Genomic DNA, 22,877 nt, shown 5'->3' on the forward strand with positions numbered 1-22,877 from the left:
TAAAATAATAAAAACTAAAAGTACTTTAAAGAACAAAAATCATCCTTTCTTAAAAATAACAATATCCCCATAAAAAAAATAACAATATAAATAAAAAAAATATCTTTTTTTAAAAAACATAATAAAAAAAAATCAGATTTCCATATTTATTTCTTCATACGCTTTGTTTAGAGTGCATCACAAGCCCAATCCATAAATACTTACCCTATTCCCCCACCAAAAAAAGAGGACGTTAGAAATAGCAACACAAAAATTATAAATTAAAAAGAAAAAGTAAAACCAATAACCAGTCACACAGCGACTGACATCAACGATGGACGATAAAGAAAGCGAAGCCGAAGTCCTAACTACTCAACTATGATTCCGCCGTAACTCCGTTTTTTCAATTCCGCTAACTCCAAAGTCAAACCCACCGCGATGCTCGTTTCAATTCGCTCTTTCCTCTAATCAACCATGAAAAAAGTAAAATCCAAAAACAACGGTTTATTACCCAGTTCCTTTAGAATCATCTCTTCCTGCCTTAAAACTGTTTCCACCAATGCCTGCACCGTCGCCTCCACCGTCCGCTCCGCCGGCGCCTCCGTCGCTAATTCTATTACCTCTCCTTCCGATGATCACAAGGATCAGGTCGCCGTTAACCTCGATTTTTCATTAATTTGAATTTTTTTTACCGATATTTAATTTCCATATACTTATTTGCATTCGTCAACTAAATTTTGTAGTTAGTTAATAATACTCGTTCTGGTTAGTTTTCTTTATGCGATCATCGTGACTTTATTGCTTTATTTAGTTAATTCATTAATTACTATTTCCGTTATTGATTTTATTGTAATTATTGTTATTGATAGTTACGGTTTTATTTAGGTTACTTGGGCTGGTTTTGATAAACTAGAGCTTGATCAGAAGCTTTGTAGACGTGTTCTTTTACTTGGTTATCTTAATGGATTTCAAGTACTTGATGTGGAGGAGGCTTCTGGATTTAGTGAGGTGGTTTCGAAGCGGGACGGACCGGTTTCGTTTTTACAGATGCAGCCTTTTCCTGTAGGTGTAAGCTCTGATGGTAAGGAGGGGTTTAGAAAATCGCATCCTTTGCTGCTGGTTGTTGCTGGTGATGGGGAGGATGGATGTGTTGGACAAAATGGTAGTGGTTTGGGAAGAGAGGGTGGTAAGGTGGAGAGTCAATCTGGGAATGGTGTCAAATCTGCTACGGCTGTTCGGTTTTATTCGTTGAAGTCTCACTCTTATGTTCATGTTCTGAGGTTTCGTTCGGTTGTGTGTATGATCAGGTGTTGTTCGAAGATAGTAGCTGTTGGTCTTGCCGCACAAGTATGCTGCTGCTTCTAATCTCTAGTCTTTTTTGGATTTTTGAATTAATACATTAGACCATTTTTTGTATGATAATGTTTGTTATCTATACCGAGATTGATTTACTTTCTTGATGATTGTTTTTGGCAGATATACTGCTTTGATGCATTGACTCTTGAGACTAAGTTCAGTGTTCTCACCTATCCTGTTCCTCAGTTATCGGGACAAGGAACAATAGGAGTGAATGTGGGTTATGGTCCAATGGCTGTGGGTCCTAGGTGGCTAGCATATCCTTCCAACAATCCACTGCCCTCAAATGTTGGATGCATAAGCCCACAAAACTTGAGTCCTTCTCCAAGAGTTAGTCCGTCAACATCTCCAAGCAATGGTAGTGTGGTGGCTCGTTATGCAATGGAGTCCAGCAAACATTTGGCTGCTGGAATATTCAAATACTGTCAAGATTTGCTTCCTGATGGTTCTAGTTCTTCAATACCATCAATATCAGGATGGAAAGCTGGTAGGGTTACAGGAAGCGATGTGGATAATGCAGGAATGGTTGGTATTTTCAACAAGGCTCAGCTGATCGATAGGCTCGATGTTTTTACACTTTAGAGTAGAATATTAATCTCTAACTTGTTGTTTGGTTCATGTTATTGGTTGCAGGTAATTGTTAAAGATTTTGTTTCTAGAGCTATCATCTCCCAATTTAAAGCTCACTCTAGTCCTATATCTGCTCTATGTTTTGACCCTAGTGGGACACTTCTGGTTACGGCATCTGTCTATGGAAATACTATCAATATCTTCCGGATAATGCCATCTTGTGCACGCAAGGGCTCAGGGGTTCCAAGCTGTGACTGGAGCGCTACTCGTGTGCATCTTTATAGACTTCATCGAGGAATTACACCAGCTGTTAGTATATCTTGGTTGCAATATTGATTTATTTTTGGATAAATTACATCCCCTTGAGAGGATCTTAAATTATTCTTTCCTCTCTTCTTAATTTGAAATCTACACTTCGTTGCTTTAAAATAAGGAATCTCTTGATGATGGCAAACGGCTATGAAAAATCCTTCCATCAAAAATTTTCCTTTCTCTATAATAATCAATTGTGAATTACAATTAGTTTTGAACACTTTGTTGTTATTTATTTTATTGTTCAAGAAGCCTAGAGGCTAGACATGATTATTAATTTAAGTTTCTGTCGGGGAGTATAAATTTATCTTATTTTATTTGTTATTGAGTTTGTGATTCCATTTGTGGCCAGAATTCATGATTTTGATCATCTTGTTTTCTTATTCGACAGATGATCCAGGACATTTGTTTTAGTCATTTCAGTCAGTGGGTTGCAATTGTCTCTTCAAAAGGGACTTGCCATCTTTTTATTTTATCACCTTTTGGAGGCGACACTGGTTTCCAAATTATCAATTCTAAGGGAGAAGAACCCTCCTTACTTCCTGTTTTGTCTCTGCCTTGGTGGTCTACTTCATCTATCATTTCTCATCAGCAATCTTTGCCTCCCCCAGCACCTGTTGTCCTTTCTGTTGTTAGCCGAATAAAGTATAGCAGTTTTGGATGGCTTAATACCATTCACAGTTCTAGTGCAAATGTTGCAGGAAAAGTTTTTGTTCCATCTGGTGCTATTGCTGTGATATTTCATAATTCCATGTCTCATTCGCAGTCGCTTGATAAGTCAAAAATGAAATCCTTAGAGCAGGTGTTGGTATATACACCATCAGGTCATATAGTTCAACACGAGCTTCTTCCATCTGTTGGTCCAGAGCCAAATGAAAGTGGTTCGAGAACCCAGTCAGCTTCAGCCCCGCACATGCAGGAGGATGAGTTTAGAGTGAAAGTTGAGCCTATTCAATGGTGGGACGTATGCAGAAGGTCGGAATGGCCAGAAAAAGGGGAACCTTGCAGCAATACCTATGATAGACAAGATGGTATCAATAGAGCTCAAGAAATGATGTATTCTGGTGATGGCTATGGATTTAATTTTTTTAATATAAATGACGGTGTTGGGGAAAAGACTGTTAAACCCACTACAGGTAAGCCCCATGAGAGATCTCATTGGTATATATCTAATGCTGAGGTGCAAGTAAATTTTGGAAGGATTCCAATATGGCAAAATTCTAAGGTATTTATTTGTGCAAAGTTTTTATTTTCGTATACAGTGCTTGGCCTTGATTGCTACTTGCTAACTATCTTGGTTCTTCAGATTTGCTTCTACTCGCTGAATTCTGGAAGAACTGTTTTCAATGCTGGTGGTGAGTCTGAAATTGAAAAGATCTCCGCCAACGAAATTGAAATAAGACGGAAGGAGTTGTTGCCTGTCTTTGACCATTTTCAGGGCATCAGACCGAGCTGGAATGAGAGGTGGTGACTTTTTCTATTTTCATTTTAGTAGATCGGCCATATAAGCATGTCAATCACGCCGTGCTATTGTGATCAAGACAACATTTAGATTATTAAAATTAATTGTGGTTCATGATGCAATCAAAATGAGCTTTACCAAAGACATTAAGAAACATTATGATGGTTAATATTTAGAAGCGTTTGTGTAAATTTTTTATCACAAGGGGTAATTCCCACAGGGTAGAAACAATATGCTGTCATTTGATGCTGAATATGCCAACCTGAGTTTTGTGTTATTGTAAATTATTAGTTTCGACTGCACTGTTATAGCATATTCACCCTAACAGACTTACTGTACCATGTCATAGATGAACAGGTATTTGGATTCCTCAGCTGAAATCATGCTTACTGTGTTCGCCTTTGAAGGAGAGAAACCATCTATTCTTTTCTATTTTACAGTAGTGTTACAAAATTTGACACCCTTTGATTAAAAATGACTCTGACAGAAATACATCAGTATTATCAAATGTTGCAATTGTTTGTGTATGGTTATTGTGTATGTTCATCCATATTTTAGCATTTTCTTGCACATAGTTATTAATTAAAAGCTTTTGTAGGGATCTATTTCCTCAACAAGTTAAGTATAATTTCTAACAAAATGCATAGCTTATCATTAATATCATTTGTTGTGGTCTTGGTTTATATGTGATCGTTACTAGTTCTTTATTTCATCATATGTTTACTTTGCTGTTTGACACAGAAGCCTTTCAGAAGGAAAATATTTGGGCTCCGCATCTCCTGTTCTCCATGTGGCTGAAGACAAGCAAACTGCTGACAGGAGCGTTATTTGTCATTCAATACCAGCATCACTGAGCTCCACTGAAAGCTCTGATGGAGGTATGAAACTGGTACTGTAACTTTGAAGGAGAAAATACAACAGTGATCTTTTAAAACCAATCAAAGCTTTACAAGAATGTTGATGTATATTTCCTTTCTGTATCATTCTTAGAAATTTCATCTCTTTTACCATCAGAGTTTTTACAAGAATGTTGATGTATATTTCCTTTCTGTATCATTCTAAGCAATTTCTGTATCAGAGTTTTATTTGAATCTCCTGTGACAATATATTGAATGTTGATGTATATTTACTTTAGGTTCATCAAGAAGGACGGAAAATTTGATTGACCTGGATCAAGTTTCTTCTTGTTGCCAAATGCTTGGTGAGATCTACCCAGAAAGAGTGGAGGCAATCAATGCTGAGCCTTCTCAGCAAAACAAGATTGTGCTAGAAAATTTGTCTGGAAACTTGAAGCATGCGGATTCTCCATATGACCAATGTCTCAATGGCAGTCCATTACTTCAAGGTAAAAAGATAAACTCAGACGAAAGGGATAGCGTAGAAGGTGTTGGGATTAGCGACAGCTCAGCGTTGTTTCTGAAACATGATATAGATAAGAACAATTTTTTGGAAGTGTCCTCCGAAATGCAAAATGCATGTGTCGAGCATTCTTTCCCAGATGGCCCCTGCAAGACAGTTGTGCATGATGGAAGCAACGTGTTAACTGAAGAAGTAACTGATGATGTTGACAGCAGCAGCCATGAAAGAGAGCAACCAGAAGATGACGAGCAACCAGAAGATGACGAAGATGATGAAACACTTGGGGGCCTTTTTGGTTTTTCGGACTAAGGTAAAAATAAAATATAACCCTATAGTTGCAGCTGCATCTTTTTTCTTTGGAGACGGGGGTGGGGAGGGGGCTGTTCTTTCATATGGATATCATCAATTTAAAACTTTTTACGAAGAACTCATGAATTCCATTCTCGTATAGGTTGATTACAACATACGAAGTGGAAGTCTCGGAATCAATAGAATCATCTCATTATCTATTACCGAAAAATGCAAAAAGCAATATGCACGTTCGTGAATTAGAAATTGCACATGAGCAACAGTTATGCTGATCTGTTGCTTAATTTTATGACCTGCATCTCTGTCCATCACCCCTGTACATTGCTGTAGATGGGCATCCAAATATCTTGATGGCTTTGTCAATGTTTGGAGCCATAAGTACGAGTGGGTTTGCAGAATTGCGGTCAATTAATCCTAAGCTTAACTTTTATCAAGCTTGCATGTAATTATGAATTGTGCATGGATTTTGTGTTTATATTTCTTCTTTTTTTTTTATTAATTTTGGTTCGGTCAATATTATTCCTGATTTATATATGTAAAAAAAATTCCTGATTAAAAAAATACAAACTCTGTACATTATAGTCTCATACCCAAGAGAGAAAATTTGAAGAACACCGTAAATGACCTTTTAAAACCTTCATTTCAACTTTTTTTCCTGTTGAAGAAAAAAGCATACATTCAGTTTATGAATATTTAATCACATTAGCATACTTGAGATTATTAGTTCTGTTTCTGGAATAGTCCCAAGAGATTAATGTAATTGAAGACTTCAAATTTCACAAATTATATTAAGAGTCTACTTGATAATGTCCCTATGAATCCCATAATTTTTAGCTTCTTAAATTTTTGCATAATTATCCCACGGGGAAGAGGGAATGCTACTTTTAAGATAAATGTGTTTTTTACGACATTCATACCAAACTGCGTGAGTTAGGATGAACAAAATGAACGAGTAGGAAACTGTTAGAATGTGTTTGGATGAGGTAATTAGAAATTTAAGGGAATTTAAAATTCAAAGCAATTCAAATGATTCAATTGAAATCCATTCATTTTAAATTATTTTGTTTGGATGAAGTATTAAGGTAATTCATTGTTAGATTTTTTGGGTCATTTTTTATAAAATATAAATTTTTTGGACCAAATTAAAAAATTGAAAAGTAGGGACCAAATTGCAATTTTTAAAAATTTGAAGGACCAAATTGTAAAATTTAAAAATTATCAAGGACCAATTTGCAATTTTTAAAAATTTTTTGGGGTCAATTTTATAATTTTGGAAAATATAAGGACCAATTTGTAAAATTAAAAAAAATAATAATAACAAATACATTCTATGGAACATGAGAGGAATTTCAAATTCTTTGGTTTTTGGTGTCATTTCAAAATGATTAAATTTAACTTAGATGAAATACTCCATAAATTTCCATTATTTTAACAATTCTTTATTTTTGTATCCAAACAATGAATTTTGGTCAAATCATTTTAAATTCCCTCAAAACATTACTTTCCCTCGTTAAAATGCTCCATCCAAACATACTCTTAAGAATATTTGTCGATGTTCACTTCTCAAGCTCTTTTCATGTTTTTTTAAGATTCTATGAATGATGTTCCTATGAATGATGTTCCTCTTATATTCTCACATCTATTTCCTTTTCATTTTTATTAGAATGTTTTTTCCTCATGCCACCTCTACTAGAGAGATGGTTTTCTTTGAATTATAGTCATCACTAAATATGAGTATTTCTTAATATTAGAATTTAAATATTAATTTCTCCATGTCTGTTGGACCAACTACCAATTATCATTGATCTATTATAAAAAACTATTATATTTTTTTACTTTATAATATTCAATATTTTGTACAAGGATATTATTAATACATTATACATTGCATATGAATAAAAGTGAATATTTTTTGTAAAATATAATATATTATGATATCAAATATATATAATTTATTATTTATTATTTGTAAATGGTATTAGCTGAAAATTATGATGCATCATTGGGTTAGGGTCAGTGGTGAGATGATAATTGAATACTACTTTTATAGTAAAATTATTAAAATATTCAATTTTAGTTTGAATTTCTGAATTTTCTTTTATGTTACTTTGTTTTTTCTTTGTTAAATACTATTTTGTTATACAAATTGGTTATTATATGCAAATACACTAAAAATACCTAATATAAAATTTTGTTATTGTTAGAAAATATAGAAATAAATTATAATTTATTATAAAATATTTTTGTTTATTTTGATCTTAGTAGTTAATTTTATTTCCTATAAAGCATCATTTTACATGGAACTTTATATACTTTTATTTAAATGTTAAAAAAGTTTAAAGTGTCTATGAAATAATAACTCACCAGTATAATTTGAGAAATTAAAAATATGATTTACCTTTAGAAAAAAGTAGAACGTCTAACCCTCTACTAGTATCTGGTTTGAGTAAACAAAAACTCTATTTTGTTTTTTATTTCTCCTAAAAATATTAAGCATCCAACATCTATTATATTCACTTGATATTTTTTTTTAAATGAGTCTCGTTTAATTTTGTAGATTATATAATACTTTTAAATTATTAAAACAACTCAATTATATTTTCTAAATATTTATATAATTTATTTTTAACGAGTCTCATTCAATTTTTGTATTACATTATACTTTTAAATTATTAAAATAAATCAATTATATTTTCTAATTATTCATACAACTAATTTTATATAATGCGTAAAAGGTTGAGAATGAAATGATATTGAATATGTGTAGGAGACTCAACTTATCAAATATATTTATTGTATTTTTTAAGGGTGTTTAATATGTAATTTGGATTCATTTAAAAACAAAATTTTATTTAATTAAAAAAAATTAAGATTTATTTCAAATTTGGATGATTTTGAAAATTTAAAGTTTTAATTTATGCAATTTATTTTAAAATTTGATTTTTAAATATTTAAAATTATAAATTATAATTTTTAATTAATATTAATATATAAAGACACGATAAAATAATATGTTGATATAAAATACGATATTTAATACTATAATAAACTTTAATATTATTGAATGAATTTCATCGAGGAATATAAAATAATAAAAAAATTTAAATAAAGCTAATCTGTTATATCCAAAAAATATAAAATTAACTAATAATAGATTAATTTAATATATCTTAAAAAATATTAAAATATATGCAAACGGTTTGATTTTAAAAATAAATTTACTCACTTTTTTTATTAATTTAAATTTATTAATCTATGTAATTTTCTTTAAAAAAAATATTATATTATATATAATTGAGTCTATCTATTTTGACTCTCACTCAAAATCAAAATTAGTCAAATAGAAAAATTTTAAATTAAAAAATAAAAAAGTTTTGAGTTTTGAGTAAAGAGAAAGTACATAGACAGAAGCAGGCAGAAGCAGTATATGTGCAAATTAAGGATAAATCCCCCTTTTCGGAAACCTAACAAACCAAAACCAGTAACGTTTTCATCTCACAATTCAGACAAACAGACACTCTTTTTTACTACAATTTAATACTGCTTCTGTTCCTTTTCAATCTCAACTCAATTACCTTTTTCTTCCCCTATATATTCATTCAGATTTACTTGTATCGACAACATGGATCATTTACAGAGGAAGCTACGCGACCATGAAGCTAATATGTTTCAACAGGTTCTTATTCCTTTTCTCTCTCTCAATTTTACATTCAAATTTATAATTAATTACCCTTTGTTTTGATATTATAAAATCTTGATTATTATTATTGGGGGTGCAGGGAATTCTGGATGATCAGTTCAGTCAGCTTCAGAAACTTCAAGATGACAGTAGTCCAGATTTTGTCTATGAGGTTGTCACTTTGTTCTTTGCTGATTCTGACAAACTACTCAACAACATGTCACGTGCACTGTAAGTATTCTTATTATTATTATTATTATTCTCTTCAATCAATTGATTATACTTTTACCGAGGGATTAGTTTCTCCAGTTGCGTGCAGAGGATATCTGATTTCTATTAATAAAATTGATTGTACTTTTTTGAGAATGATTGGAAGAGATGACACATGAAACCTATGAGGTTGGTTTATGAAATTGTTAAAATGATTCTATTTGACTATGTGTAGAGAACAACCATCTGTGAATTTCAAACAAATTGATGCTCATGCCCATCAACAAAAGGGAAGCAGTGCTAGGTATTGGTGTTGGATTTTGATTACGTCTTTAGTGTATTACCGCTATAGCTTGAAGAAATCTATATATTTTTTTGTATTACTGTTATGAATTATTTGTTTCGCAGTGTTGGTGCGGCTAGAGTTACAAGTATTTGTGCCACCTTCAGAAGTTTCTGTGAGGCTCAGAATCTGGAAGGGTGAGTTCAATTTTTCATTTCGAACATAAATTTGTGCAAACTTTAAGGGATGATTATGTAGATTTTATCTTTACTTTTTCAAATGAAATTATTTAATCCTCATTGAAATCATGTCGTCGTACCTAAGAACATGATGAAACACCATCTTAGTCTGCTAGATTTATTGAGAAAATAGTATTGGAGACAGAAAGATAATTGAATGATCCGAAGGAGATGACTGAGAAAACAGAGAGAAGTGGAGCTTCGGAGACCTTTCATCAATTTACTGATTTCTATTATATGGAGGATGAATGAATGATTACGGTGACCGCAATATTTGTAGAGGTCTAATCTACCATCAGTTACTAAACTGATTCTAACAAAGATATGTTGCAGTATGATTACAGTGACTTCAGTGTGAGCTGTTTCTGTATCATATTTTATTGATCTATATCGGTAATCTTGATAATATTTACAGCTTACATGTTTCTTTCTCAACGCACAACAAAACAATAGATTTTACTTTCTGCCTATAAATGTTGGACCATTCACTAACAATGAAAGTTGATTGTAGGTGTCGTAGATGTCTACAACAATTGCGACAGGAATACGATCAACTGAAGACCAATCTTCTATACCTATTCAAGGTAAGTACTGTTGTGTGTTATTTTACAGACATGCAATATGGTTAAAAGAATGAGTTGTTTTTTGCCTCTTGATAGACAGCGTGCATTTCCTTTATTATATTATATTACTTTGTATTGATTTATTGCAGCTGCAACGAGACATCAAGGCTTTCCGTCGATCTATTCCTACAAGGGAGTAAGAGATCGCATGATTGCCAACTGTTGATATTGAAGTTTCATATTTAGCTGCTGATTTTGCTTGTTTTGGTTTTTGCTGGATTGTTCCTTCAGAATTAGAGCTAGTTTGAATGTTGGGATAATGTTGATGTGAATGAGCATTTCTTGCTTACTTTGTTTTGGTTTTTGCTGGATTGTTCCTTCAGAGTTAGAGCTAGTTTGAATGTTGGGACAGTGTTGATGTGATGTGATGCGAATGCTCATTTCTTGCATAGTTTGATAGATATATATGATATACTATATGATTTTTCCTAATAAAGTAGTGGTTCATTTGAAGTTTTATGTTTGCTCGAAATGAGATTAAAGTTTATATTGAGAGTCCATCTAATAATGTTTAATCGTTGTATCAATTGTTCTTGTCCTCCCCTCTTTACACTAAAAACTGATTAGTTTATTCAAGTTCAATAGACTATATCTATTTGGCGTTTGTTTGATTTGGCAGAATTGGTTTTAATAGAATTGAATTTAATATAAATGATTCATGTTTGGATACAATAATATAGAAGTTATTATTATCAATTAATGTTGTTGTTTGGATAGTTTTTATAAAAATTGATTTTGAATGTATGATTACTAAAATATAATAAATTTTAATATAAATAAAAAAGAAAAGAAAATAATAGATTAAAATTAAAGACGGTAAAGAAGGAAAATTAAAAGGAGTTGTAACAAATAAAATATAATAAATATAGAATTGATTCTACTAAATTTATAAATTAGGAATTATAGTTTGGAAGAGAATTGCTTTAGGAGGAGGAGAATTGATTTTGCAAAAATATTCAAACAATTTTTTTTTCTTTCAAATTGAGATGGAATATAAGTGTTTTACTTTTTGGGGCTTGTAGAAGCCCATTCAAACATGCATTTGGATGAGGTTTTAACTTGCCACCTCCCAAGTTGAACTTGACACCCCCTGTATTTTGATAATGTCAAAAATGGAACCAATTGTCCGAACGAAATTTCCAGTAGGCAGTATAAAACTTTTGGTAACCACTAAATTTTCAGTAGTTCATTTGAAGTTTTCGGTAAGTGACAATTTATTCCGGAATTTTTAAAATTTGCAATTTTATACCGAAAATTTAGTGCAAGTGTGAAATTTCTGGTAGTTATGTAGCTCAAAATTTTCAATGATTAGGATTTTACCGACTGTTTTGTACGGTTGTGATTGCATCGACATTTTTAAATGATCTAAAATAAATCCAAAGTTGTATAAGGGTCATCTGTTATTGAGAAAAACATCTCAAAATGCCTCTCCTTGATTTTTGTTTAAGGCAGAAGTGTACTTCAACGGAGAAAAACCTGCAGCTGAGTTCCATCTTCTGGATGACACCACATCTCTCGCCAACTTAACATCTAAGTTGAATGAATTGTTGTCTGATACCGATAACAGAAAGGTGATAAAGAGTGAGTTTCGTGAAGATTGGATTGATACTGATGGAAGGGTGAAATACAACCTCATTAAATTGAAGAGCGATGAGTATTTGACGGTCATGTGGAGATCATTTCGTCGTAGTCTAACTAAGGGGCCTATCGAGTTTGATGCGAAGATTTCAAGATCTGTCGACGAAATAATCAAGATGTTGAAACGTCCAAAATCATCTAGTAGTGTCTAGGTTTTCGTGTTTCATTATTTTTAATTTATGTTTGTTGTAATGTTTTAAGTTATGTTCACCTTCGAAGCATGTAATTGTCAAAATATTATATGATAAAAGGTATGGTGGTGGTAAGTAGTTTTAGTCAAAAGCGGGAAGTTAACTTCTCTCCTGATCCAAAGGGTAAAATGATACAAATCAATGATGAAGAGGGGGTGGGCGTCAATACATCATCTAGGAGGAATGACTCGCGCCCTCAATGATCTATATGGAATGATTTGAACTTTGACGTCATCGTGTTCACTGACGCTCACCTTCCTTTCTTTGAGGATTACCCTACGGACTACAAGACTATCTGTCACAGGTCATCCCTTAAGTTATATAATTTCAAGGAGAACCACTTGTTGAATGTTTTGCTGATGTAGTGTTATTGACAAAGAGAAGCACATTCATACTAAGAATGAACTAAAATCGAAGCTTATAGTCTACCAGGAGGATCTTTTCAAAGTTAAGCAAATAATAGAGGCCATATAGAAAAATAAATAGGGATTGGTGAAAAATATCAGTGAAGCGAAGACCAAGGCTCAGGATTTTTCTGCCTCAGAGCAACGATTTCCGCCCTTCCTTAATGACGCAGTCCACTCTAAACAGAAGATAGAAGGGGATGCTCTCGTGCTCAAGGACAATTTAGTGGAGACCTATGATTTTTACTTTAAGTGCGGGAAGGAACATATGCCTTTCTTCATCCTGAGATGGATATGAGTTCTATAGACATATTCAAGGTGGTTCGTAATGGCCAACTGATGGACAGTGAGGGAGGTCTTTTTTATGATTAACCAGTTTCTTCCCATGTTAAGGACGCCCACATTGAGTCTGAGGCCGACAAGGTGGTGGAATAAGTTAATCCATATGAGACTCACCCAAAGGATGTTTCTAAGGAAAAACGAGTTCCTTTAGAGGGCCAATGAGCTAGGGGTTTTCTTTTTTTGTTTCCTTTTGGCCACTTGCGGTTTAATTATGTAATCATACCCTTGGTAGATATTTAATGTAATGATGAATTTGTGCCATTGAAAGATTCCTTTCTATTTGATTGCACTTTTTTATTATTACTCTCTTGTGAATTGACTTAGAATCTCTTTCGAATATGTTTTTGTTGTTCTCCTGGAGAACTATGATTCCTGCCTAAGTATGACAACGTTGCCACAAGGGAGGTAAGCATTCCTGCATGCTCTCTTTGTGCCTCTCCTGTCTGTGATTGTCTTTCTTGGAGGATTAAGAAGAAAGCCTGAGTGGAGGGCAAGTTATCCTTCAAAACTATAAATTGGTCCTTTAGAGTGTGAAATTTTATCTTTAAATGGACAATTAACGAGATAACTCCTAAACTGGCAAGAGAAAATCGTCTAAGAATTCCATTATAAATGAAGTCACAATCTATGATCAGAAAATTTATTTTGATTATTCTCATGCCATAACCAATACTAAAGGCTACCAAGAGTTCCTAGGGGCCTCACGATCATTTTGTCGAAACTATATAAATTCTCGATGTAATGGTTGAAGTATCAATGAAGGTTTAGCCTCTAATAGGATTCTCTGTGTATGATATCACTAGAGCTTCCCTGATCTACCTGCATGTGTCTGACACCTCAGCCCACATTGTTTCCTTGATGAGGAGGAGAATTTGATTATTAAAGATATCTTTAAGCCATTCCTTATCATAGAAAGAGAATGAGTGTCTCTAGATGGTATGGGAATCTCTGAGAGGTGTATGATCTTGTGTGAGGATGCATCAATTATCGTTAAGCATGTGAAAAGTATCCATAACGTGACATGAAAGATATCCATTTTATTGTATGTATCTGCAAATTCTTTTTGTTATAGAAGGGTATCATATTGTTTCCCTCAATAGTGGGTAAGTACTCCCACCGATCAAGGGTGCAGTGAGTAAGGGAGTTATTAGAAAACCCTACTTGTAACACCTGAGGCCAATGAAGGCAGGGGGTGGTTATCAATGCACGAGACATAACAATGAGACACTCCCGATGCCAAAGAGGGAGAGGAGTGGTCTCCGAATTCACATCGAAATGAGAGGGATCCTGAGGCTGTGCAAGTATGAGACTGCATGTTTGAAGGAAGGCTTATAAGGATTGATTGGTACTACCTATACCAACAAGATGCATCTTCTTTTTGGTAGCCCAATAAATAAGAACTCCATAGTTAAGGGTGTTTGAATTGGAGTAGTATTTGGATGGGTGACCTCTTGGGAAGTTTCTCGAAAAGCGTGTGAGTGATGACAAAACATGCTGAAAAGACCAATGTTAATTTGTGGGGTCAGTCAATAATCCTAAAAGCAGTCTGGAGCATTACACTACTCCTCGCTTGTTTGGGTTTTCCTCACAGTCAGGAATCGCCATATTGTGTTAAAAGTGAATGGAAATGTTGTATACAGTGTTTTCTATAGATGGCGCCACTAATTTTTATATACCAAATTATTCTATAATGCGATGAGGCTATTGTTTGAAAAGAGTTTAATATTAAGATAACTGCATTGAGAGATTTTCTTCGATGATCGGTTTGTTGCTTCCCAGATTGAACAAACATTCGGAGAGAAGTGATGAAGGGTGGTACTTGCAAAAAAATACTCTGCCGCTCAAGTAATTAATTGATTGAGTTAGGGAAAAAACATTTTTAGGTTTTTGTGAGTGTATATCCCATTTGACGTCTATCGTCCCTTTTTTATAGGAATTTAATTAGGATTTTGGTTAATCCCCTTCATTGATCTTTATCCAAACCGTTCATGTAGGTAGATGTTGTGAGACGTCTCGTTCTTTGATTTGACAATCTATACTATATTTTACGCTTGGATCTGATACTTTCTCCCGGCAGGTATATGACTGTTATTCAGGTTCCAAAATGTTCCAAACAATGACTTACCCATGACGTCTTTGTGGTGATATCACCTTTATAAGATGAATTAGGCTCAACCCAAATTTTGAGATGGTATCAGAGCCTATCTTACATCCGTGATTGGGCTTTCCGCATCGTCCACGCTTTGGCCTTATTGAGGCCCGAGCGTGAGGGGTGTGTTGGAATTTCCGCCTTTAGCGCGGTCCGCCCTTAGTCATTTTAATTGTGGCATTTGGTTTGCCTTAATTATAGTCTCCAACACCATTGTGTTGGATATGAAGAGGGTGGATTTAGTCCCGTATTATTTAGAGATATGGTTTGTGTTGTGATTATAAATGGGGGCAATCATCACCTTACAAGCCGGTTTGGTAGAGATAAATTTAGTCCAATCTAAAATTTTATCATTAATGACTGTACATGTACGTTTTAAGCGGTTCTCTCTTGGTGGGACCAGGTCCAATCTAGCCATGATCCAATCACCTTAAAAGTTGTTGAGCCAAAAATATTTCATTGCACCCTTTAATTCTCTTGGCCACTTGACAAAATTCCAGGTATGCCCCTTGCTTCCGTAGATGCACATTCGAATACACTTTTTTTAAAACGTTTGGTTTATTCCGTAGGTACATCTACGGAAGCTTTAAAAACATAGTGAACGGTTGGAAAATGCAAATCATTTCAGTTTAGTAAATCTTCTAGAGATGTACCTAAAATAATCTCCGGAAGATCTACTGAACTAAAATAATTCGAATTTTCCTAATGCTCACTATGTTTTTTCCGTTTCTGTAGATGTACCTACGGAAAAAACCAATTTAAAAAAAAAATGCTTTCGTATGTACATCTATGAAAACAGAGGAACATTTTTGGCAACGCGCATGGTGCATAAGAGACCCAAGGAGTGGGGTGGAGGTTAGAGTTTATCTTATATTTTACCATGATCCTATAAGGGGGAGTGTTATAATAATAGGTAATTTATATTACTACTATTTTGAAATACTAATGAATAGTGTGTACACAATTTTTCAAACCTTTAACAGTAACATGTTTAGTAGTAGCCAATATCATAACACTATATATATATATATCACTCCTTAGTATATGAAATGCAAGAACATCAATCGTTTCTACGAGAAACAATATACTACCAGTCTCTTCTATCTCTCTGTATTCAGTATTCTTAACACGTTATCAGCACGATCGTTCTATCAAAAGTTTCCAGTATACTAGGTATATACTCTATACTTACCTCTTTAATCTTATTAATATTTTCATCTGCCCCGGTTATAGAAAAATAGCTACCTGTCATTGCTGTCAAGTGATTTATAACTAGAGTGACTATTATCATTATCGTTATCATTTTACTCATTGTTATAGAAAACTGACAACTTGTCAAGTGCTCTATAATATGTCTGACTATTTTTATTATAAATTTTGTGTGGAGGTATAAAACTCCATATGCAATTACTAACATTTATTTCTATGCTGTTACTAACTTTTATATTTAGTGGAGGTTTAAAAACCACCATATGCTGTTAATAACTTTTATATTTAGTGGAGGTTTAAAAACCGCCATATGCTGTTTCTAACTTTTATATTTAGTGGAGGTTTAAAAACCACCATATGTTGTTACTAACTTTTATATTTAGTGGAGGTTTATAACCCCATTTGCAGTTACTAACTTTTATATTTAATGGAAGTCTGAGACTCCTAATACAAATATTCTTTTATATTCAATGGAGGTCTAAAAACCCCATACGCATATTCTAATTTTTTATGTGTTCATTTACCTTATATGTCATAGATTATAATTATCTCTAACACTTATAAATATTGGATGATATTTAATATACTTAAAATTTGACTAAATATTTTTTTTATCATACTTAACTTTTTCCTTTTCCTTTTTCCTTTCCCCCAACGGTAATATAACAACCATTTTTTTTTCAAAATTACCTCTATAAATACTTCTACTTCTTTCATAACTTTCACACCATTCTCAAACTATCTATCCATATTTTTCAAATGGCTAAATTTCTTATTTTGTTCATTACTCTACTTGTAATTATGTTGTTTTCTGTCAGTATTATCAAGCGTGAAGAATTAGGTAATGATTTTGTAGCTTTAATCATAATTATCGTCTTACCATTACTGATCTTAGCTTGGTTTGTCAGTAAAGGTTTTTGAATAATATGTAGTCATGAATTTTGTAACTGAATAAATTGATATTTTCTTTTGATTTTGATTATGTTCATCTGAATTATAGATATAACCATGTCAAATCTTAAGCATCAATTCAAAATTCTAAGCATAACTGGGGACAACTTCATAACCTGGAACAACAATTTAATAGAGTGCCTTACATGTGAGGGACTTAACAAAATTCTTGAAGGAGAGAATTCTGAAAAATCGACAGACGGTCCAGATGAAATGGAAAAGAGAAAGTCAAAAGTAAACAGAATAATCAAGCATCATCTTGATGATGGATTGCAAACAGAATATTCAAATGCTAAAGATTCCAAGATTTTATGGGACAAAATTAAAGCAAGATTTGGACATCAGAAGAAAGTCTTGTTACCCTCATTAGTGGATTAGTGGAACAAGTTAAGGTTCCAAGATTATAAAACTGTCATTGCGTATAATTTTGCTATGCACCGAATTATATCGCAGCTAGAATTTTGTGGCAAAATTATAACTGAAAAAGAAAAGTTAGAAAAAACTTTTTCGACTTTCCATGCATCTCTGTTATTATTGCAACAACAATATAGAATGAGGGAATACACTGAGTATTCTGATTTAGTTGCAGCCCTTCTAGTGGCAGAACAAAATAACGAGCTCCTAATAAAAATCTACCAGGCACGACCCACAGGAACAATGCCATATCCTGAAACTAATGCCACGACCTTTAATCGTGGGCGCGGTGGATTTAATTTCCTTAAGAGACGTGGTGGTCATGTTCGTTTTGATGGTAATAATGGTATTGCTCGTTTTGATAGTCACAATCAAGGAGGATATCATGGTCGAAACCTTTTCCACGGTCGAAACCATTTTCGTGGTAGAGGACGTGGACGAGGTCATGTGAATAGTTATAGATCCGCCAAATATGACCAAAATAATTGGAATCGCGAAGGAAAGGGTAAGTATATCCAAGAAGGTCCTTCAAGGAATTATGAGGATATATGTTACAGATGCGGAAAGAAAGGCCATTGGTCTAAGGTGTGTTGAACACCGGAACATTTGTGTAAAAGACAAATGGCATATGTTGAAGAAAAGGGAAAATAAGTGAATTTTAATGAGATGGAACCCAGAAATGATAATACCTATTTTGAAACTGCTGACTTTGTTGGAGATGAAACAAATTAAGTAACTTTTTAAAATATGTATTTGAATAATGTTTGGTGTGCTTGTTTTTATATTTGAAATATGTATCTACTTAACAATTTGTATGTTGTTAAGGTGTATCTTAAGTTTGCATGAAATAATAATGTTAAATATGTTGTTAATTTACTGTATTTAATCTTACTTTTATTTTTAAGAAGGTTAGAGATGGAACATGTCAAAGACATTTGTATTCCGGACAGTGGAACTACACACACAATCCTCAAAAGTAAGAAATATTTTACTGAAATAAATCTCACTAAAGGTATAATAAATACAATCTCAAGTCCTGCAGATTTAATTGAAGGAACAGGTAATGCTATGTTCGTATTACCAAATGGGGCAAAATTTGTCATTAATAATGCTTTATACTCTCTAAAGTCAAAGAGAAATTTGTTGATTTTTAATGACATATATCGTCAAGGATATGGTACTGAAACTGCTAATGAAGGTAATATGAAATACATTAATATTACTTCTAATATTTCGGGAAAGAAGAAAATTTTAGAAAAACTACCAAAATTGCCTTCTGGATTACATTACACATATATACATGAAATTGAATGCAATTTAGTAGTAAAAGAAGATCCCAAAATTGTGATTTTATGGCATGATCGTTTAGGTCACCTTGGTTCAACAATGATGCATAAAATAGTTGAAAGTACACATGATCATCCATTGAAAAGTTTAAAACTTACACAAGATGATAGACCATGTGAAGCTTGCTCTCTTGGCAAACTAATAACAAAGCATTCATCGGGCAAGATTCAGACAGAATCACCTGCATTTCTTGAAAGAATTCAAGGAGACATATGTGGACCTATCCATCCACCGTCAGGACCATTCAGGTATTTTATGGTATTAATTGATGCATCTAGTAGATGATCATATGTATGCTTACTGTCAAGTCGTGATATGGCATTTGTAAAATTTCTTGCACAAATAATTAAACTTAGAGCTCAATTTCCTGATTATACTATAAAGAAAATTAGACTTGACAATGCTGGTGAATTTACATCTGAATCATTCAATAATTATTGCATGTCAATTGGTATTACTGTTGAACATCCTGTTCCTCATGTACATACCCAAAATGGTTTAGCTGAGTCATTAATCAAACGTCTTCAATATATTGCTAGACCATAATAATGAGAACTAAACTACCAGTTACTGTTTGGGGTCATGCAATTTTACATGCTGCAGCACTTATCCGTCTAAGGCCAAGTGCTAATCATAAACATACCCCTTATCAACTTGCAATTGGTAAGGAACCAAATATTTCTCATTTAAAGATATTTGGCTGTGCAGTATATATCCCAATATCACCACCACAAAGAACAAAGATGGGACCTCAAAGAAGGTTAGGTATATATGTGGGATATGAATCACCATCTATTATTAGATATCTTGAACCTTTAACAGGTGATGTTTTTCATGCAAGATTTGCTGATTGTCGTTTTGACGAAACAATATTTCCAACTTTAGGGGGAGAGGATTAGAAACTAGAAAATGGCATAATATGGTATGTACCTCATTTATTACATTTGGACCCATACAATAGATCATGGGAAGAAAATGTAAAGAAAATAGTCTACTTATAAGATTTAGCAAATCAATTATCAAATTCATTTACTGATTTAAAAAGAGTAACAAAGTCACATGTACCAGCTATAAATGTTCCTGCTAGAATTGAGGTTTCAAATCAAAATAATGTAGCAAGTACATCTAAGACACACTTGAAACGTGGCCGGCCTATGGGATCCAAAGACAAAAATCCCCGAAAAAGAAAGGGAATAGAAAATGTGAATTTGATTGAAAGTGATCGTGAAAAGACACTAGATAATGATAAATCCACAATTGAAAAGCGTGCTCTCGAAGAAGCACAAGATGATGAAAATGTGATCATTGATAATGAAACTGAAAATAAGAATGATCTTGAGATTTCAATTAAGTATGTTGATACAGGAATTTTGTGGAACCGAAAAGGTAAGAATATAGATGAAGTATTTTCATTCTCCGTTGCATGTGAAATTATAAATGGAAATGATGATCCAGAGCCAAGAAGTATGAGTGAATGTCAAAATAGACATGACTGAAAAAACTGGAAGGATGCAATAGATACCGGGTTAAATTCTCTTAAAAATCGAAAAGTATTTGGCCCTATTATGGCTATACCAAAAGATGTGAAACCGGTCCGGTATAAATGGGTTTTTGTAAGAAAATGAAATGAGAAAAATGAGATTGTCAAATACAAAGCTCTTCTGGTTGCACAAGGTTTTTACCAACGAACGGGAATTGATTATGAGGTAACATATTCTCCTGTTATGGATGCTATTACTTTTCGTTATTTAATTGGTTTATCTGCATTTAACAATCTTGATATGTATCTTATGGATGTTGTTACTGCTTATTTATATGGATCACTTGATACTGATATATACATGAAAATTCCAGAAGGATTTAAAATGCCTGAGACATCAAAAACTAGAGAAATGTATGCAATTAAGTTGCAGAGGTCATTGTATGGGTTTAAACAATCAGGGCACATGTGGTACAATAGACTAAGTGAATATTTACTTAAAGAAGGCTATGAGAATAATCCTATTTGTCCTTGTGTTTTTATAAGAAAAACAATATTTGGATTTATAATAATTGTTGTTTATGTTGATGATTTAAATATCATTGGGACTAATAAAGAAATTAGAGAAGCGAGAAATTATTTAAAGAAAGAATTTGAAATGAAAGATCTGGGAAAAACTAGATTTTGCCTTGGTTTACAGATTGAGTATACTAAAAATGGTATATTGGTACATCAATCAAATTATACAGAAAGGGTACTAAAAAGGTTCAATATGGACAAGACAAATTCTTTGAGTAGTCCAATGATGGGTAGAACACTTAATATTAAAAAAGATCCCTTTAGACCTAAGAAAAGTAATGAAGAAGATCTTGGCTTAGAAGTGCCATACCTTAGTACTATTGGAGCACTCATGTACCTTGCTAACTATACAATACCCGATATAGCTTTTGCAGTGAATTTACTAGCAAGATTCATTTCATGCCCTACAAAAAGACATTGGAAAGGAATAAAGCATATATTTCGATATCTTCGAGGTACATCTAATCTTGGTTTATTTTATTCTAACAATACAAAACCAGTTTTGCTTGGTTATCCAGATGCAGGATATTTGTCAGATCCACATAATGCTAAATCACAAACTGGATATATATTTACATATGGTAACACTGCAATATCACGGAGATCGCAAAAGCAAAACTTGTAGCAACTTCTTCAAATCATGCAGAAGTAATTGCCCTTCATGAAGCAAGCAAAGAGTGTATATGGTTACGATCGGTAACTCGGCATATCCAGGGAGCGTCTGATTTACCAATTGATAATAATCCAACAATTTTGTATGAAGACAATGCGGCATGTGTTACCCAGATGAAAGAAGGTTACATAAAAAGTGACAGAACCAAGCATATCCCTCCGAAGTTTTCTCATTCACACAAGAACTTGAAAGAAACAAAGAGGTTGATATTGAGTATATTCGTTCAAGTGATAACGTGGCAGATCTCTTTACAAAGGCACTTCCTACATCAATTTTCAAGAAACATGTACAAAATATTGGAATGCGTCACCTTCGAGATCTTTAAAGAAGAGCTATATGTGTTCTGTTGAGGGGGAGCATAATGTTGTACTCTTTTTCCCTTATTAAGGTTTTTATCCCAATGGGTTTTTCTTAATAAGGTTTTTAATGAGACAACTTATGTTTCCATAGGATTCATCTCAACAAGACTTCAACGGAGCACTGCGGCAAATATTTCAAAAAGGGGGAGTGTTATTATAATAATAAGTAGTTATTATTACTACTATTTTGAAATACTAATGTATAGTGTATACACAATTTTTCAAACCTTTAACAGTAACATATATAGTAGTAGCCAATATCATAACACTATATATATATATATATATATATATATATATATATATATATATATATATATATATATATATATATATATATATATATCACTCCTTGGTATATGACATGCAAGAACATCAATCGTTTCTACGAGAAACAATATACTACCAGTCTCTTTTATCTCTCTATATTCAGTATTCTTAAGAATGTTATATTTTATACTACCGTCTAAATTACACACCGGAGATAAGTAGTGTAATAGAAAGAGGGTTGAAAATGTAAATGTAAAAAAAATACCATATATGATCATAGCAGGATGAAAAAGACAGCACAAGGATGTTACATTAATGCGCATACGGAAAGAATTACACTCTTGAGATCAATAGTACACTCACCACACCAGCCTCAAAAACCACTACCTCAAACTCCATAAATTTAAGATAATGTACCACAAAACAAAATCATGTGTCTTTTATGGTTGTGGTTGGTGTAACCTTCAACACTTCTAACAAACCGAAGGCT

The 22,877-nt window shown here is 33.1% G+C and overlaps 2 protein-coding genes across 4 annotated transcripts; both read left to right on the plus strand.

Moving 5' to 3' along the window:
- The first annotated feature begins 228 nt into the window (after window positions 1-228).
- Window positions 229-5,842, plus strand: LOC131643894 (autophagy-related protein 18g-like). Of its 2 annotated transcripts, none has more exons than XM_058914247.1 (9): window positions 229-627; window positions 865-1,326; window positions 1,456-1,860; window positions 1,969-2,214; window positions 2,609-3,442; window positions 3,524-3,681; window positions 4,421-4,557; window positions 4,815-5,348; window positions 5,490-5,842. In XM_058914247.1, the coding sequence occupies exons 1-8, from the start codon at window positions 454-456 to the stop codon at window positions 5,345-5,347; spliced, it is 2,949 nt and encodes a 982-aa protein (XP_058770230.1). In that variant the 5' UTR covers window positions 229-453; the 3' UTR covers window position 5,348; window positions 5,490-5,842. The 2 variants fall into 2 exon arrangements, with proteins under 2 accessions (XP_058770230.1, XP_058770231.1); XM_058914248.1 differs by having other exon boundaries at window positions 4,424-4,557.
- Window positions 5,843-8,750: 2,908 nt separating this feature from the next.
- LOC131614673 (histidine-containing phosphotransfer protein 1-like) lies at window positions 8,751-10,834 on the plus strand. 2 transcript variants are annotated; one of them, XM_058886234.1, is made up of 6 exons: window positions 8,753-9,023; window positions 9,127-9,257; window positions 9,472-9,540; window positions 9,645-9,716; window positions 10,270-10,342; window positions 10,471-10,834. In XM_058886234.1, the coding sequence occupies exons 1-6, from the start codon at window positions 8,970-8,972 to the stop codon at window positions 10,519-10,521; spliced, it is 450 nt and encodes a 149-aa protein (XP_058742217.1). In that variant the 5' UTR covers window positions 8,753-8,969; the 3' UTR covers window positions 10,522-10,834. The 2 variants fall into 2 exon arrangements, with proteins under 2 accessions (XP_058742221.1, XP_058742217.1); XM_058886238.1 differs by lacking the exons at window positions 10,270-10,342; window positions 10,471-10,834 and having other exon boundaries at window positions 8,751-9,023; window positions 9,645-9,720.
- Window positions 10,835-22,877: the final 12,043 nt, after the last annotated feature.

Source organism: Vicia villosa, linkage group LG1, assembly GCF_029867415.1.
Source record: "Vicia villosa cultivar HV-30 ecotype Madison, WI linkage group LG1, Vvil1.0, whole genome shotgun sequence".
Taxonomy (NCBI): domain Eukaryota; kingdom Viridiplantae; phylum Streptophyta; class Magnoliopsida; order Fabales; family Fabaceae; genus Vicia; species Vicia villosa.